The sequence below is a fragment of the Astyanax mexicanus genome, chromosome 9 (assembly GCF_023375975.1).
Source record: "Astyanax mexicanus isolate ESR-SI-001 chromosome 9, AstMex3_surface, whole genome shotgun sequence".
In the NCBI taxonomy this organism is placed as follows: Eukaryota; Metazoa; Chordata; class Actinopteri; order Characiformes; family Acestrorhamphidae; genus Astyanax; species Astyanax mexicanus.
This window is the reverse complement of record NC_064416.1, coordinates 44,961,527-44,978,763: the sequence shown is the minus strand read 5'-3', so window position 1 is coordinate 44,978,763 and position 17,237 is coordinate 44,961,527. Positions and strand designations below refer to the sequence as shown.

Sequence of the window (17,237 nt, the reverse complement as noted above, 5' to 3'; positions counted from 1 at the left end):
AAGCACGACAGAGACAGGGAAAGAATGCACAAAAAATCTGGCCATAGAGGCATTTTTATTATTATTATATATATATTTTTTCATCATAATTCAAACTACTTTACGGGATACAGCACTGAATCAGAACACAAGTTAAAAATCGGTCCAAACCTTGGCCTGTCGAATTTTTCTCTAACTGGACCATACTGAGTTCTAATTAAATACCCCTGGTTTATGCAGACTAACAACATGAACGTTAACTTAAAATCAAAACTAGGAATAAGCAAAGAGCAGTGAAAGTTAACAGGGTTGGTAAGTGTTAGGAACGTGAAATAACGTTAAAACTCTCCTCTCCTGCTCCGTGGAGTGGTCTTCCTGCCTGTTTGCTGGGTGGTGTTGGTTAGCTAGCCGGCTGGACTGTGTTTAGCTTTGCATTAGCTTAGCCTGGCTGGTTACCGTTCTGGCTATCAGACTGCGGCCGAGGTGACTGATGGATTTTCTTTCTCTTTTTTTCCACAAAAGACGAGCCAGCGCCGCAGGTGAGCTTGCCATGGCTGGGCGCTAGCCAGTGCTAAGCTAATGCTGCTGCCGCTGCTGGAGGTGATAATACAAAAAGGTCTTGTGTGTATACAGTGATACAGATTTAGTGTGAGAATGCCGTGCTGTTATCACAAATATCAGCACGTTTAAAACTCTTCTCAACCAATCAGATTGTGAGGTCAGAACTAACTGTTGTATAAAAAAAGAATGAATGTAAGATATGTTAAATGCAATTATATTTATATTATTGGTGGTCAATTAAAATACTAGTATATAATTATACATCTCAGCTTGGTTGTAAGGATTTCTGAATTAGAACTTATTTTGCTGAGTATAAAAGTGTGTTTTTACACCTGTAGTTGGTTTCTATGGTCCGGACCAGTTTATTTGGAGTGTTTCTCCCTCTGTTGGTTTGGTTTCACACAGGCATAAACCTTAACACACCAAAATGTGCACCAATAAATTGTCTTCTCTGATTGGTCAGAGCTGTCTGGTGCAGAGGCTAGAAAGTAAATTATGTGTTTCAGTGTGTATATCTGTACAGTGTAAAGCTGCTTTAACACAAAACATTGAAAATTCTTTGATTGTGTTTTTAATGGGAGGTGCAGCGCAGATGTGAGCAGTAAACGCTGCACACACCGTGCTCTTAGTGTGTAAACAGCATGGAGCAGCAGAGACAGCATTTGTTCATAGCAGTATATAATCTGGTTAATATATAAGAGTAAACTGCGCCTTATCAGCAGTTTAACACAATTAAAAAGCAGTATATTTGATAGCTGGGTCAGATCGAGACCAGATCACGTTCTTACCACAAGCAAACTGCTCCAGAAAACAATCTGCATGTTGGGCGGGGCAGAAGCTGGGGTCAAAACTTGATAGCGTAATTAATTGCATAAAAAAAGAATAATAATGCATTTCTGATTCCAAATTAATCGCATATGTTAATGCTTTTATGTTGACGGCCTTAGTAATAATATCATACAAACTGTAAGCTATTTTTTACTGCTGTTCTGACACATTTTTATGCAATAATCTCTCATACATATTTAGCATAATAGTACTTGTGTAACATTCTCTGAATGCAGAATTGTACAATATCTCAAGAATGGATCTTTTTTTGAAGGAAATAACATTAAGTATTAAGATTTTGCTTAACTTTATTAAGGAGTAGATTAGATTACTTGAAACATTTTGTTTATATGTAAATTTATTAAATAAAAAAAGGTAAAAATGAAACATTATAATTGATCAGTAGTTAACAGGGCTGAGCCCCGCATCATTACATACCAAGCCATATCCCCTAGTCTTTAAGGGAAAAAAAAAGTTAAATAACTCTTTTTTCATATATATATATATATATATATTCTAGTTTCTTCAAAATAGCCACCCTTTGCTCTGATTACTGCTTTTGCACACTCTTGGCATCATTCTCTCAATGAGCTTCAAGAGGTGGCCACCTGAAATGGTTTTCCAACAGTCTTGAAGGAAGGAGTTCCCAGAGGTGTTTATTAGCACTTGTTGGCTCTTTGCCTTCTTCACTCTGTGCTCCAGCTCACCCCAAACCACCTGGATTGGGTTCAGGTCCGGTGACTGTGGAGGACAGCTCATTCAATCTACAATGTAAATAGTCATGAAAATAAAGAAAACGCATTGAATGAGAAGGTGTGTCCAAACTTTTGGCTTAAGTTAGTAGGGCTTCATGTTGCCTCATGAGAACAACTACAATCAATCAGTCAAAAGCTCCTTGAGTTTCACACACACTGTACACAGCGTGCTCTACAGTAACAGTATATTAACAGTGTGTGGTGTATAGAGTGTGCTATTTTCTATTACAGTTATTATAAGCCATGTGTATTGCAAATTGCAGTCAATCAAATTACAGGAATAAACAGAAGCAGTGAGTGCAGTGCAGTAAATCAGACCTGAGATAAAGTGTGTGTGTGTAAAGGAGCATGCCCGTGCGTCACGTCCTCTAGCCCAGCAAGGCAGATAGCAAGGTGGGGTTGGGGTTTGGGGGGGGGGGGCGGGTGATAAAAATGTGCTGCTGTAAGGGTTCAGCTTTCACAGCTTTGCACACGTCACTATCCTATATAAACTCCCTCAGGGAGCCGCGCGCCTCACTACTGTCCTAAAGCTGGAGAAAATGCTGCGCGTCCGCTGTCTGAGAGGAGGAAGCCGGGGGGCCGAGGCCGCTCACCTCATTGGGAGCCTGGTCAGTATCTTGGTCATTGTGGTCATCATGATCATATTCACAAATTCTTATCCTGCACAGCTTTAAAGAAATGGAATAAAAGAAATGCACCAAGGTGGAAAAAAACGAGGCCTGTTTCAGTCTTTCATAGGGATACTCTTGGGTACTTTTTTGTAGTGTAGTGTTGATTTTTGCTTTTTGTACTGATGTTACTTAAGTTGGTTTTATATACTTTACTGGAGTTATTATTTTTGATTACTTTTTACTTCTACTTCTTACATTTTCACACAATTATCTGAACTTTCTACTCCTTACATTAAAAAAAATAGCCTCGTTACTCCTATTTAGTTTCAGCTCGGCTTCTCATCCTTTAATAAAACCCCTATCCAGATAAATCTCTCCATCCAGATAGAGTGAATCTGATTGTGATTGGATGTAGAGAAGTATAAACATATACCATTCCGACTCCCTATTGGTTTATACTGTGATCCATCACACCTGCAAACGCCCCCTTACCCCCCAACACTCCAGTAAGAACATAGCAGACGTATGTCAATAGTTTTCACACCTTTGTACCTACTGTGTGGGCCTTACCCAGTTTGCAAATTGCAAATTATTGATTATTGCCTCTTGCAGTATGCCTCCTAAGACATGTTAGAAAAGCTTGAGACAGAGGGAAATAACAGGAGTGTGGAAAAATGTAGTGAACTACAGAGTCTACATGGCAACCCCTTTAAACACAAGGCTGATTGTTTTGCTATTATTACTGATACAGAAACTAATATTGTGAATCGTTGTGTAATATTGTGAATTGTGGAGTTCCACAGGGTTCAATCGTGGGGCCTATGAAACTGTAGTGTAATTAGAACATAAACACAAACAAACTTGATGTTGTAATAATTTGAGGTAAAAACTCTTAGATTTTTATCATTAATATTTTTGTGCATGCATTACATTTATTAAGGTTATCTTGTTCACTACCAAGGCACTTAAAATGCTTTGGTAACCACAAGTGGTACTCATGCCACAGTTTAAGAGCCAGAGCCACTGGCTTAAACCAACTGCAGGCCACATGCTTGGGAAAAAAAGATCCTTCAACTGTGCACCACGTGTCACTGGAGCAGCAGGCAGGGAGCTGGGGAAGTTTTTAGAAGAGTTCTGCTGCTGCTCAGAGCTGAAAACCTGAGCAGCGTTCTGTAAATCTGCAGCTGCTGTCATCTTATTCCTTCCAGCTGGAGACCATCATCTGTCTTCCTCTCACATTAACCTGAACCCTGTAGTCTTTGACCTTTGACTTTAGGGCTGTGCAGTGCTTCTGTGGGGTTGTGCAATGGAGGGGAGGGGCTTTAGACTGGAGCGTGGGATCGAACAGGATTCACACATTCATTTATGATTAATGCATGCATTACTTAATCAATCAAATCAAATAATTGAAAGTGATTTATTTAATTATTGATTCAATAATTCACTGATTGGGCATTAATGCATGCATTTCTTTGCAAATTCGTGTATGTACAGTACCAGTCAAAAGTTAGGACACAAGTTATTTCTTTACTTATTTGTTTTCTATATTGTAGATTAATATTAAAGGCAGGAATATAATTAAGGAATACATATGGAATTATCTAGTAAACAGTAAAAAAGTGTTTTTTATCCTCCACATTAATCCCCTGATCTAAAGCTGATGAACTGAGATGGTGATTTGAGGTGATTTAATTGGGATGAGCTGGAGCTTCACAGAGTGAAGGAAAAGCAGCAACTATTGTTCAGCACCTCCAGAAACTCCTTCTTTCAAGATGCTGAGAAAACTATTCCAGATGACTCTCCCTCATGAAGATACTGATATTAAAATCCAAAACCAAGAGTGTGCAGATCTGTCCTCAAAGATACTAAAATGTGCTTCCTTAGAAGAATCTAAAGTATAAAATATATATTGTGATTTATTAACACTTTTTCTGTACATGTATAGTTTTAATATAGACTTCAATATTAAATTTACAATGTAAAAAAACATAAAAAGAAAGAGAACACACTGAATGAGAAGAGGTTTGTTCAAACTTTACTCATGTATTTGTTTATGAGCTCATGCATGCATTTATTCTTAAATTCATATATGTATAAATGATATGCCTTAATTAATACAGTCACATAAATAATGTACTCAACCTTCATTTATTCTGAAATTAAAGTCCCTCCCTTTCTCTCTCTCTCTCTCTCTCTCTCTCTGTCTGTTCTCATTGCAGGTCGGGCGCTCGGTGAGCCGTCTGGTTCAGAACGTGTTTCGGAGCTCCAGCTCTGCAGCAGCAGTGCAGCCCCACCCCCAGGAGGAGGTGGAGGAGTGCCCTGTGTGTGCCTATAACGAGTGGGACCCGCTGGAGGAGGTGATCGTGGGACGGGCTGAAAACGCTCGCGTCCCACCGTTTACTGTCGAGGTCAAGGTGGGGTCACTTGATCACTGTGAATTTATGACTAATGCATATCTGAGTTATTATCAGTCAGATAAGCTTGCAAATGTGCAAATGTGACCAGCTGGATCCAGCTAGCATTTGGAAACGCCCTGTTACTGAGTAAAAATTAAATGCTGGGGGGGAAAAAAACTAATTGTTTGAATGAAAAAAAAAATTGAGTTTTGTTCTCCATGGCAGCGCAGCTGAACTTTTCCATGCAGTGTTTATTACGGTTAGCAGGAGAGAAACTGTGTGAATCAGCTGTGCAGGCGAGTTATGCTACCTATCGATATGTGCTTCTTTACGGCACTGCACATGCACCGACCAACATTTTTTGCGTATGTTTTCATGTTTTTAATAATAATTCCTTAAGTTTTTATTAGGAACATGTGCTTAAATGTTAAAAAACATGTAAACAGCAGTTAAAGCACAGTACTGGCAAGTTAAAATATAATAATAAACTATAAAACTATAAAAATACGGTTTATAGTCACATATATGACCAAACTTTTTAACTTTTTAACAGTAAAGAAAAATATGGATCATAGAAACCTATGCCACATGTTCTTGAAAATGTTTTATTGGGTGGTCTGAACAAATACTGCCTGAAAGGTCCAAATTATTTAATGTATTAATTATTTAATTTATGATTTGTACTTTTTACATCAAATAATTAAAAGTAACTATGTAACTTTTACTCAAAGTAAAATTTAAATTGAGTACTTTTTGACTTTTACTCGAGTAGATTTTTAGATGGGTACTTTTACTTTTACTTAAGTAGAATTTTAGCAAAGTAAAGGTACTTTTACTTAATTACAATGTTTCAGTACTTTTTCCACCTCTGTAAATAACACATGCAGCATATAAATCCCAAAAGAAGGCAGCAGCAGCCTGTGGGGAATGACTACACACTGACGGTGAATGAGAGATGAGAGGACACGCGCCATAATATGCAAATACCATGACCAACATCAGGTTAAAACCCCTGCAGATTTGCTCAGTAGACCCTGTTCAACCACACAGAGTCAAACTGAGCATGTGCAGTAGTGGAAAGAAGTTGGCTTGGCCTCAACTAGGGTTCAACTACAAATTGTACATTTTGTCAAAACAGATTATTTAGTTAGACCAACTTTTAACAAGACTTAATAAAGTTAGTTAAGGCAATTTGTTTGGTATAGTTTACTGTGCAGAAGGCAAGACATAGGCAGGAATATAGGTAGCTAGCCTATGCTAGCCTCGGTAGTTTAGTCTCTTAAATGAAACTGTTGAGTAAATCTAGAGTGTAGATGAGTCTAGATTAATGAACATTGTGATCAGTGTTACATTGTAATGTAGTTAGAGGGTAAACCCTATTTAAAACTGGCTGGTGTGTGTGTCCACAGGCCAACACGTACGAGAAATATTGGCCGTTTTATCAGAAATATGGTGGCCAGACATTCCCTGAGGAGCACCTGAAGAAAGCCATCGCTGAGATTGAGGAGATGTGCAATATCCTGCGCCATGAGGGCGTCACCGTTCAGAGACCAGAACCAATCGACTGGTCAGTCGAGTACAAAACACCTGACTTCACTTCTACAGGTGGGTGGGAATCTAAAAATGAAGTAAAACTGCTGCTGAGCACTGCAGCACTCATAACTGAACTTAACCCTTGTGTGGTGTTCGGGTCTGTGGGACCCGTTTTCATTTTTCATCAAATGATACAAAAAAAAAAAAAAAAAATTCTAACTCAAACTCATTGGCATTGGCTCATTTTTTGTGAAAAACATATATCAAAACACATTTTCAATAAACACACACTGTACACCCCCTGCCCCCCCCCCATACACATTTATATTACATACAGTATGTTTGTCCAAGGGCTAATAAACATTGCTTCATTTGTAAATTTGAAACTAAACAAATTTTCTACTCATATCTTGAGTTTAATTCATTTTCTTTTACGTTTTATTAAAAAACTAATAAAAAAAGAGTAGCACTTTTTAAAAGAAATGTAACATAAGAAAGGTAAAGGGCAAATATTAACCATGTAAGCTGTTTATATTGCTTGCAATTTAGGTGAAGCAAGCATGTGTAAAGCATTTTAATGTAAAATTTTGCTGAATTAAATACAAGTAACAAAGTAAACGAGTAACAAAAATATGAACACCACACAAGGGTTAAAACACTTATAAAATACACAGAAATAGAGATAACTTTATTTATACACTATAAAGTGTATCACAAAAGTGAGTACACCCCTCATATTTCTGCAAATATTTAAGTATATCTTTTGATGGAAAACACTAACAAAAAGACACTTTAACACAGCTTACAGTATATAACAGTGTAAATTTATTCTCCCCTCAAAATAACTCAATATACAGCCATTCGTTTCTAAACAACCGACAACAAAAGTGAGCACACCCGTAAGAGTCTACACCCATAAATGTTCAAACTGAGCACTGCTTCTTATTTTCCTCCAAAATGTCATGTGACTCGTTAGTGACACTAGGTCTCAGGTGTGCAATTTTGTGGAACAGCTCACACATTCTCTCATACTGGTCACTCAAAGTTCCAACATGGCACCTCATGGCAAAGAACTCTCTGAGGAGCTTAAAATACAAATTGTTGCGGTACATACATTGGAGAATGGCCAAGGCTACAAGAAGATTGAAGAGATGGGGGTCTGCCTGTCAGTGCTCAGACCATACGCTGCACACTACCCCAGAAGGCGGCCTCTTTTGAAGTCTGTACTCAAGAAAGCCTGCAAACAGTTTGCTGAAAACATGTTTACAAAGGACATGTATTACTGGACCCATGTCCTGTGGTCTTATGAGACCATGAATAATTAGTTTGGTTCAGATGGTCTCAAGCATGTGTGGCAGCAATCAGATGAAGAGTACAAAGATAAGTGTGTCACGCCCACAGTTAAGCATGGTGGTGGGAGTGTCATGGTCTGGGGCTGCATGAGTGCAGCAGGTGTTGGGGAGTTACGTTTTATTGAGGCACACATGAACTCCAATATGTACTGTGTGAAATACTGAAACAGAGCATCAGTATCCCCTTCTCAGAAAACTGGGTCACAGGGCAGTGTTCCAGCATGATAATGACCCTAAACACATCTCTTAGACGAGCACTGCTTTATTGAAGAGGCTGAGGGTTTGTTGCCGGTGGTTTAGACATTAAGTGTATATTAAGTTATTTTGAGGGAATATTACATTTAACACTGTTATATAAGCTGCACACAGACTACTTTTCATTGTGTCAACTTCAATATTAACTTTCTTTATGTTTAAAGCAGGATAATGTGCACAGATTGTGTATTAGCTGAATTTGGACCATTTCTGTTCTTCATGAAACTGTTAATGCTAGTGTGACAGGTTATATATTAAGGTATGTGCGTGTGTAGGCATGTACGCTGCGATGCCGAGGGACATTCTGATGGTGGTGGGGAATGAGATCATCGAGGCTCCGATGGCGTGGAGAGCTCGCTTCTTTGAGTACCGTGCCTACAGACCCCTCATCAAGGAGTACTTCAGGAGAGGAGCTAAATGGACCACTGCACCCAAACCCACCATGGCTGACGAGCTGTACGATCAGGTGGGCTTAATGGGATTATATAAATGTTGTAATTTATGGCATATACTGAATATTACATAGTAGATTTTAAACTCTTACAATCTTACACTTTATGCAAGGTGTGTTGCAATGCTCAATGCTATCTTACACCCCACCAACACTCCATTTTTATACCTTCGGCCTGCATCCTTTCTGAAGTGTGAAAATGAAGTGTGTTCAGGTAAATTTCTGGAGTATTGCTATTTTGGCAAGAGAAAACACATGTGCTCCACTGACTGAATACAACCTAGAGTAGGCAAATGTCAACAAGTCAGGCGTTCATTGCTACCTTGGCAACGCAAGCGGACTTGTTACACACACAAGAATGGGCAGCAGTGCACAAACCCAACTTTTACATTAACAATAAACAGAGTACAGAATAAAATAACATTGCAGTTTCTGTAAATGAGCTGCTCCAACATCTTCACACAAACAAACAGTTAACAAGCAGGTCAATTTCCTGCACTGAGAAGCGCAGAAGCAATGCACCGTCAAAATACCAATCCGCCAAAATACCCGTATAAGCGCATTGGTTTACTTAAGATAATTAGTAATACATGTTTTTTGTGCTTTTCGAGACACGCAGGGTATACTTTTCCTGATGTTACGATAGCAAAGACACACTGACACATACATATGTACATAGTTCAAGTGGTCCTGCTATCTATTTACCTCTTAACAGACCTTGGCCCATTTATAGGCTACAAGTGTAGGTGATACAAAGCCCCTTTTTTTCTGCAGTAAAATTTGTTTTTGACATTCTGAAAACTCTCTACTCTACTTAATAATAATTTCATATCACTAACAAGAATCAACCCTAGACATAAAACTAAAATATTAATTTTAAAATAAATATTAGAAAAGCAACAATTTTATATTTTTATTCATCATAATGTGACAGTTTCAGAGTTACTAGAATTGCTTCAGAAATGTTTTTTTTATTAAACTTGAAACCTTTTAAAGCAATGCTTGAATGAAAGTTCTCAAAATATAGGCACGTAAAATCAGGCAAAAAATCAGGTAAATCAGGTAAAATTGACAAAAATGCTGATTTGTAAATTACTCATAGTAGATACTCAATAAATTATAGCAGACATTGAATAATTCTATCTATGAGATATTGAATAACTCACTGATACTGAATACTGAAGAATGCAGTATAAACAAAAGCCACACCCATACACACCTGAAAGAAGCTGTTTCACTAATGGTGATACGATTTTCACACACATTTTTGATATTTCATTATAAATTATTCACAGCATCTGTAATGAATGATGTTTATTACAGGGAGCCTTACATGATTACATGAAAAATATCAGACATGTGGAAATATATAAGTACAGACATGCATTGTCAACATTCTGCACAGTTTTTGTTTGTTATGTGACTGTATTGTTTATATTTGTAGGTATCACAGTTTAATATATCTTATTGACAGAAATTAAGAAAAAAAATTGCCTCATCATCCAGCCCTAGTTACAGACTTTCTAAAGCGCCAATAAAGTGATGCCAATAAAAAGCCAGGCAAACTGCAGGTCAGAATTAAATGTAGTATAATTTATAGGTCAGACTGATGTAGCATTTAATCTTATCTTATTGCTCATTAGATAATAAACATTAAATAAAAGAGGTGACCTACTTTTGCACAGTTCTCCCTCTAGTGGCAGATTGAAGGTACAGCTTGTGGAATTTATTGGCTCTGGACTTTCATACTTATACTAATTAACTTAAACTAATATTGTGGTGTGTGTGTGTGTGTGTGTGTGTGTGTGTGTGTGTTTGTGTGTGAGCAGGAATACCCTATCCGTACAGTGGAGGACAGGCATAAACTGGCTGCAGAGGGAAAGTTTGTGACCACTGAGCACGAGCCCTGTTTCGATGCCGCGGATTTCATCCGAGCCGGAACTGACCTGTTCGTACAGAGGAGTCAGGTAACACACACACATACACACACACAGACACACACACACAAATCGATTTCTGTTTTTACACATTTGTTATATTTACTGGTAGTTCTAGGGGTGGGACCACAGGTGCAATGGCCCCAGCTGAAACCTGATTGGTCCCCTGAAGTGCCCCTGTCGTGTTACTCACCTGTCCTTTGCCTAATAATGATAATCAGATTATAGGTGGATGCAAATCATATCCAAACACTAGTGGCAATCACAATTGCAGATTATATAATATTTACTGTTACAGATTGACCAGATTATTGTTACAGAAGAATTTCCCCTCGGGGATCAATAAAGTATCTATCTATCTATCTATCTATCTATCTATCTATCTATCTATCTATCTATCTATCTATCTATCTATCTATCTATCTATCTATCTATCTATCTATGTATCTATCTATCTATCTATCTATCTATCTATCTAAATTACAGTTAAAAACTAATCAGTATACAAAAACATTCATACAAAAATACAAAAGTACCTGCAAACTGACTGACTGTCATAGAGTGACTAAAACATTGTTACAGAATGATTAAATTGATGTTACAAAACAAAAAAATTAATGTTACAGAATGATGAAATTCATGTTAAACAATAATTAAATTAATGTTACAGAATGATGAAATTCATGTTAAAAAATAATTAAATTAATGTTACAGAATGATGAAATTACTGTTACAAAATAATTAAATTAAAGTTACAGAATGATAAAATTACTGTTACAAAATAATTAATTAACTGTTATAGAATAATTCAATTAATGACAGAATGATCAAACAGTGAATGCAAATCATATCCAAACACTAGTGGCAGTCACAATTGTAGATTATATACATATTGAAACAAACAAAAGAGCTGAATCAAATGAGAGATTCCTATCAGCTAAATCAACAAAAAACATCCATAAAAAGCATAAAATTGAAAGTAAAGACTGGCGAAATATATACGCAAATAATTGTCATATAACTGCAAAAAATGATAAAATAACCAAGTATATTTAAAAGCCTGTATTAAATTATAGATTTGTTTAGGTTTTGAAATTGCATCATACACTTTTTTTTATTTTGATTCTTAATATTTTGATTGCATATTTACATTTTTTTGTGCAAAACCTTTGGCACAAAATAACGCCACAGATTTTACTTTGCCAGCTTTTGTAAATAATATTGAAGTGTTTGAACATGGTGTGACTGGTGAAATAATACTTGACCCCTCTATGAATAATGTGGCCCCTAGATCCACCACTGGATTTATTGCAAAAATGATTACTGGAAAAGGGTGAGAGGTTTAGAATGAGTGTGTGTGTGTGTGTGTGTGTGTTTGTATTAGTGGATAATTGAGGATGTTTCGGTGTTGGCAGGTCACTAACTTCTTGGGAATTGAGTGGATGCGCCGTCACCTCGCTCCTCACTATAAAGTTCACATCATCTCCTTTAAAGACCCGAACCCCATGCACATCGACGCCACCTTCAACATCATCGGACCAGGCCTGGTGCTGTCCAACCCGGACCGCCCATGCCGACAGGTAAGCTCAGCTGCAGCTGTGCACTGTACAGTGCAAACCCACAGCTTTAATACTACTAATACTATTAATAATAACAAGAACAAGAGAAAGAACTAAATGACGATAATTATCATGTGACTGTGATGGGACTACAGCTACACACTGAATATAAAACAAATTACTGTTACAGAATGATTAAATTACTGTTACAGAATGATGAAATTACTGTTACAGAATGATTAAATTCATGTTACAGAATGATTACTGTTATACAATGATGAAATTACTGTTACAGAATGATCAGATTGCTGTTACACAATGATGAACTTACTGTTACAGAATGATAAATAAAATAATGTTACAGAATGATCAGATTGTTGTTACAAACTTATCAAATTACTTTTACAGAATTATTAAATTAATGTAACAGGATGCTTAAATTAACGTTTAAGGATGATTTAATTAAGAGTTACTACTTTTAATAGGAAAGTCGGTTGTTTTCATTGAAACTGATTCAGTTTCTGTATTTAGAACATGTGAAATTTTCTCTTACAGATTGAGATGTTTAAGAAAGCTGGCTGGACTGTGGTGAAACCACCAACACCCTTAATTCCAGATGGTGGGTTTGAGTTTTAATGAGTTAATTACAGGCGTAACACAGATAATTAATGTGTGAATATATAACTGGATGCTGCTGTTTGTGTGTTAGACCATCCTCTCTGGATGTCCTCCAAGTGGCTGTCCATGAACGTGTTGATGCTGGATGAGAAACGTGTAATGGTGGACGCCAACGAGTCTACCATTCAGAAAATGTTTGAAAATCTTGGTGAGTGGCCTGTCTGTTCTATTGTGATCTGTATATTTCTTATTTGTTAAACGTTTGAAAAGCACTTTACGTGCTATACACTGCTCAAAAAAATAAAGGGAACACTGCCAATGGCGAATCTGCCAATCTTGGTGTTCTCTGGCAAATGCCAAACGTCCTGCTTGGTGTTGGGCTGTGAGCACACGCCCCACTTGTGGACGTCGGGCCCTCATACCACCAACATGGAGTCCGTTTCTGACAGTTTGAGCAGAAACATCGATATTAGTGGACTGCTGGAGGCTCTTGCACTGCTCCATGCTCTGGACTCTGTGCTGCTGACAGACACAGCAAACCTTCCTGACACAGCTCGCGTTAATGTGCCATCCTGGATGAGCTGCACTACCTGAGCAGCTTCTGTGGGTTGTAGACTCCGCCTTATGCTGGGTCTATGATGAGAGAAAACTGACAAAATGCAAAAATGACCAAAACATCAGTCAAAAAGGAGGAAAAGGTCTGTGGTCTCCACCTGCAGAACCACACCTTTATAGAGGTTGTCTTGCTAACTGCCTCTCATTTCTACCTGGTGTCTGTCCCATTTGCACAACAGCAGGTGAAACTGATTCACAATCAGTGTTGCTTTCTAACTAGACAGTGTGGTTGACTTGGAGTTACATTATGTTGTTTTCAGCAGTGTATTTATGTCTATATACAGGGGTTGGACAATGAAACTGAAACACCTTTAACATTTTAGTGTGGGAGGTTTCATGGCTAAATTGGAGCAGCCTGGTGTTCAATCTTCATTAATTGCACATTGCACCAGTAAGAGCAGAGTGTGAAGGTTCAATTAGCAGGGTAAGAGCACAGTTCTGCTCTAAATATTGCAATGCACACAACATTATGGGAGACATACCAGAGTTCAAAAGAGGACAAATTGTTGGTGCACGTCTTGCTGGAGCATCTGTGAGCAAGACAGCAAGTCTTAGTGATGTATCAAGAGCCACGGTATCCAGGGTAATGTCAGCATACCACCAAGAAGGATGAACCACATCCAACAGGATTAACTGTGGACGCTGTAAGAGGAAGCTGTCTGAAAGGGATGTTCGGGTGCTAACCCGGATTGTATCTAAAAACATAAAACCACGGCTGATCAAATGACGACAGAGTTGTGCACCTCAACTCTCCTGTTTCCACCAGAACTGTCCGTCACTACAATAAATGATTGTGCTCTAAAACCAGGGTTTCATTGTACATTTATTGTTCACTGTATTTTATTGTTATAATTATTAGTACTGAAGTGTTTTCCTGTTCATTGTTCTGACAGGTATTAAGACGATTAAAGTGAGCATTCGTCATGCCAACTCCCTGGGAGGGGGGTTCCACTGCTGGACCACCGACGTCCGCCGCCGCGGGACCCTGCAGTCGTACTTTCACTAGCCTGCCAGAAACGAGCAGTTATTATTGAGCTTCCTTTCACGTCATACAGTTCTCAATAATCCATACCGCTGCATGTTCTGTGATTTTACCGTGCTGTGCATGTAAAAGCTTCTGCAGATGTTAAAGAAGAAACAGAAACACAGCTGAAACTCAGTCATCTCAATAACAACTGCGCTTCTGGCTGGCTACTGAGTCCCCTCTATTGTAGGAATGACGGCTGTGCCATCCCATAATTCCCAGGGAAGTAGGCAGGGTTCTGCTCTCAACGTCACCAAGAAAACAAGCACGACCAGAAATAGAACAGACAAAAGAGTTGCTACCTCCTTTTTACAACTGACAGCTATTTACAATTCTATTATTTAATATCGATTGATTGATTCTGCCATGAATTTTGTACCTTTTTCTAAAAGATCAACTGTTGTAGGTCATCACAAACCTGATTTCGTAGTTATGATATTTTTTAAATATGAACCAGAATGTAAATATATATATATATGTGGTAAATAACTTTTTCATACATTTTATTGGCATTTATTTGTCATAGTTTCCCGCTGAGGAAGCTGTTTCTGTATTTGTGTAAAGGAGTGTATTGGGTGAGGTTTGAGTATCCGTACCTTCGCCTCCGTAGTCATCCTCAATAGCAGATTCTGGCTCTCTGCTGCCGTCCCTGCACTGCTTCGCCGCTTCTGTGTTTGCATTGTGACGAAATTCGCGATTCTGGGAACATTTCAGCTGCTTTGAGCCTCCTGTCGGTGTCGCCGCCCTGCTGGCGGTTCGAACTGACCCTCTGAAGCCAGAGAAATGTGATTATAATGTGTGCCAGGTCAAAGAATTAAAGAATTTTTACAGGAAAAAGTACAAGTCGCCATAAAATGTATCTTTGCATGATGTGAAAATATTAAAAGTCATTTGTGAACGTGATGTGTGTGTGTTCTTTGAATTTTACTTACTTTGTACACACTTTCTTATTCAGTGTTTTATATTGTTTCTTACTACATTGTAAATAAATACAGAAGTGATCCAGACTATAAAGAAACACATAAAAAATCATGTAGTAACTTAAAAGTGTTAAACAAACAAAAACAGGTGCCCTGTGTAGGTGCATCTAAAAAGCTGTTAACTTTCAGTTTCTGAAGCTGGTAACTCTGATGAACATATCCTGTACAACAAAGGAAACTCTTGGTCTTCCTTTCCTTTGACAGTCCTGAGAAGTGCCAGTTTCATCATAACGTTTTTGATGCTCTTTGCAACTACACTTTAAAGATCTTAGATTAACCGACCTTTAATACCTCCAGTGTTTTTTTTTCATTCTTTACTTAGTTGAGTAGTTCTTGTTTCTCATAATCTGGATTAGAACACTATTCAAATATTCACTATTCACTGTATACCTGTAACTCTACCTCTTTCAACTTTACAACTGATGCTCTCAAACACATTAGGGGTCCTATCTCACACCCTGCGCAAGGCGTTGCCTTTAGTTTGTTTTTTGAGACCAAAGGAACATAAATACAGTCAATTCCAATCATGAATAAAGGAAATAAACCTTTTATGGATACAGGATGACTGTCTGTGTGTTATATAAACCATATACCATACACCAGATAACTGATATTAGCCATATAGACAGCGCAAGTACACAGTTATATAATAATAATTTAGCAGTGCAAATTGTAAAGATATAAACAGTGGACAATAAGTGAAGTAGTAGTGCAGAATAGGGTAACACAAGACTCTGAAGCATGATATGCCTGTCAAAGTTTTCACATCTTTACAATGTAGAACTGTGGACTTTATTCTCGTAATATTATGACTTAATTCTCGAAATTCCATTACGAGTTTATTCTCGAAATTCCATTACGAGTTTATTCTCGAAAATCCATTACGAGTTTATTCTCGAAATTCCATTACGAGTTTATTCTCGAAAATCCATTACGAGTTTATTCTCGAAATTCCATTACGAGTTTATTCTCGAAAATCCATTACGAGTTTATTCTCGAAATTCCATTACGAGTTTATTCTCGAAAATCCATTACGAGTTTATTCTCGAAATTCCATTACGAGTTTATTCTCGAAAATCCATTACGAGTTTATTCTCGAAATTCCATTACGAGTTTATTCTCGAAAATCCATTACGAGTTTATTCTCGAAATTCCATTACGAGTTTATTCTCGAAATTCCATTACCAGTTTATTCTCGAAATTCCATTACCAGTTTATTCTCGAAATTCCATTACCAGTTTATTCTCGAAATTCCATTACGAGTTTATTCTCGAAATTCCATTACGAGTTTATTCTCGAAATTCCATTACGAGTTTATTCTCGAAATTCCATTACGAGTTTATTCTCGAAAATCCATTACGAGTTTATTCTCGAAATTCCATTACGAGTTTATTCTCGAAATTCCATTACGAGTTTATTCTCGAAATTCCATTACCAGTTTATTCTCGAAATTCCATTACGAGTTTATTCTCGAAATTCCATTACGAGTTTATTCTCGAAATTCCATTACGAGTTTATTCTCGAAATTCCATTACCAGTTTATTCTCGAAATTCCATTACGAGTTTATTCTCGAAATTCCATTACGAGTTTATTCTCGAAGTCATCTGTCCACAGGTTTTATGCCTCTATGGAAGAGTGGCAGAAAAAAAAACTGAGCTGTTGAAAGAAAGACATAAGAAGTGACTAAATCCCATTGAACTTCTGTAGCAAAACATTAAAAAATTTATGTTCATAGACGCTCTCCATCCAACCTGGCTGAGCTTCAGCTGTTTTACAAAGAAG

General features: G+C 37.6%; 1 protein-coding gene across 1 annotated transcript; it reads left to right on the top strand.

Moving 5' to 3' along the window:
- The first annotated feature begins 2,623 nt into the window (after window positions 1-2,623).
- On the top strand, window positions 2,624-15,377 carry gatm (glycine amidinotransferase (L-arginine:glycine amidinotransferase)). The gene is made up of 9 exons (XM_022686997.2): window positions 2,624-2,731; window positions 4,954-5,148; window positions 6,540-6,735; window positions 8,546-8,736; window positions 10,551-10,688; window positions 12,074-12,238; window positions 12,773-12,836; window positions 12,927-13,043; window positions 14,344-15,377. Exons 1-9 carry the CDS (start codon window positions 2,663-2,665, stop codon window positions 14,454-14,456), a joined length of 1,248 nt encoding a protein of 415 aa, XP_022542718.1. The 5' UTR covers window positions 2,624-2,662; the 3' UTR covers window positions 14,457-15,377.
- The last annotated feature ends 1,860 nt before the right edge of the window (window positions 15,378-17,237 follow it).

What these genes read in the sequence shown, in the direction of transcription:
- gatm (XM_022686997.2), top strand. Translation starts at nt 2,663, where the DNA reads ATGCTGCGCGTCCGCTGTCTGAGAGGAGGAAGCCGGGGGGCCGAGGCC. An exon ending in TGTTCGTACAGAGGAGTCAG is followed by an intron (nt 10,689 to 12,073) that starts GTAACACACACA and finishes CGGTGTTGGCAG; the next exon opens with GTCACTAACTTCTTGGGAAT. An exon ending in CGGACCGCCCATGCCGACAG is followed by an intron (nt 12,239 to 12,772) that starts GTAAGCTCAGCT and finishes TTTCTCTTACAG; the next exon opens with ATTGAGATGTTTAAGAAAGC.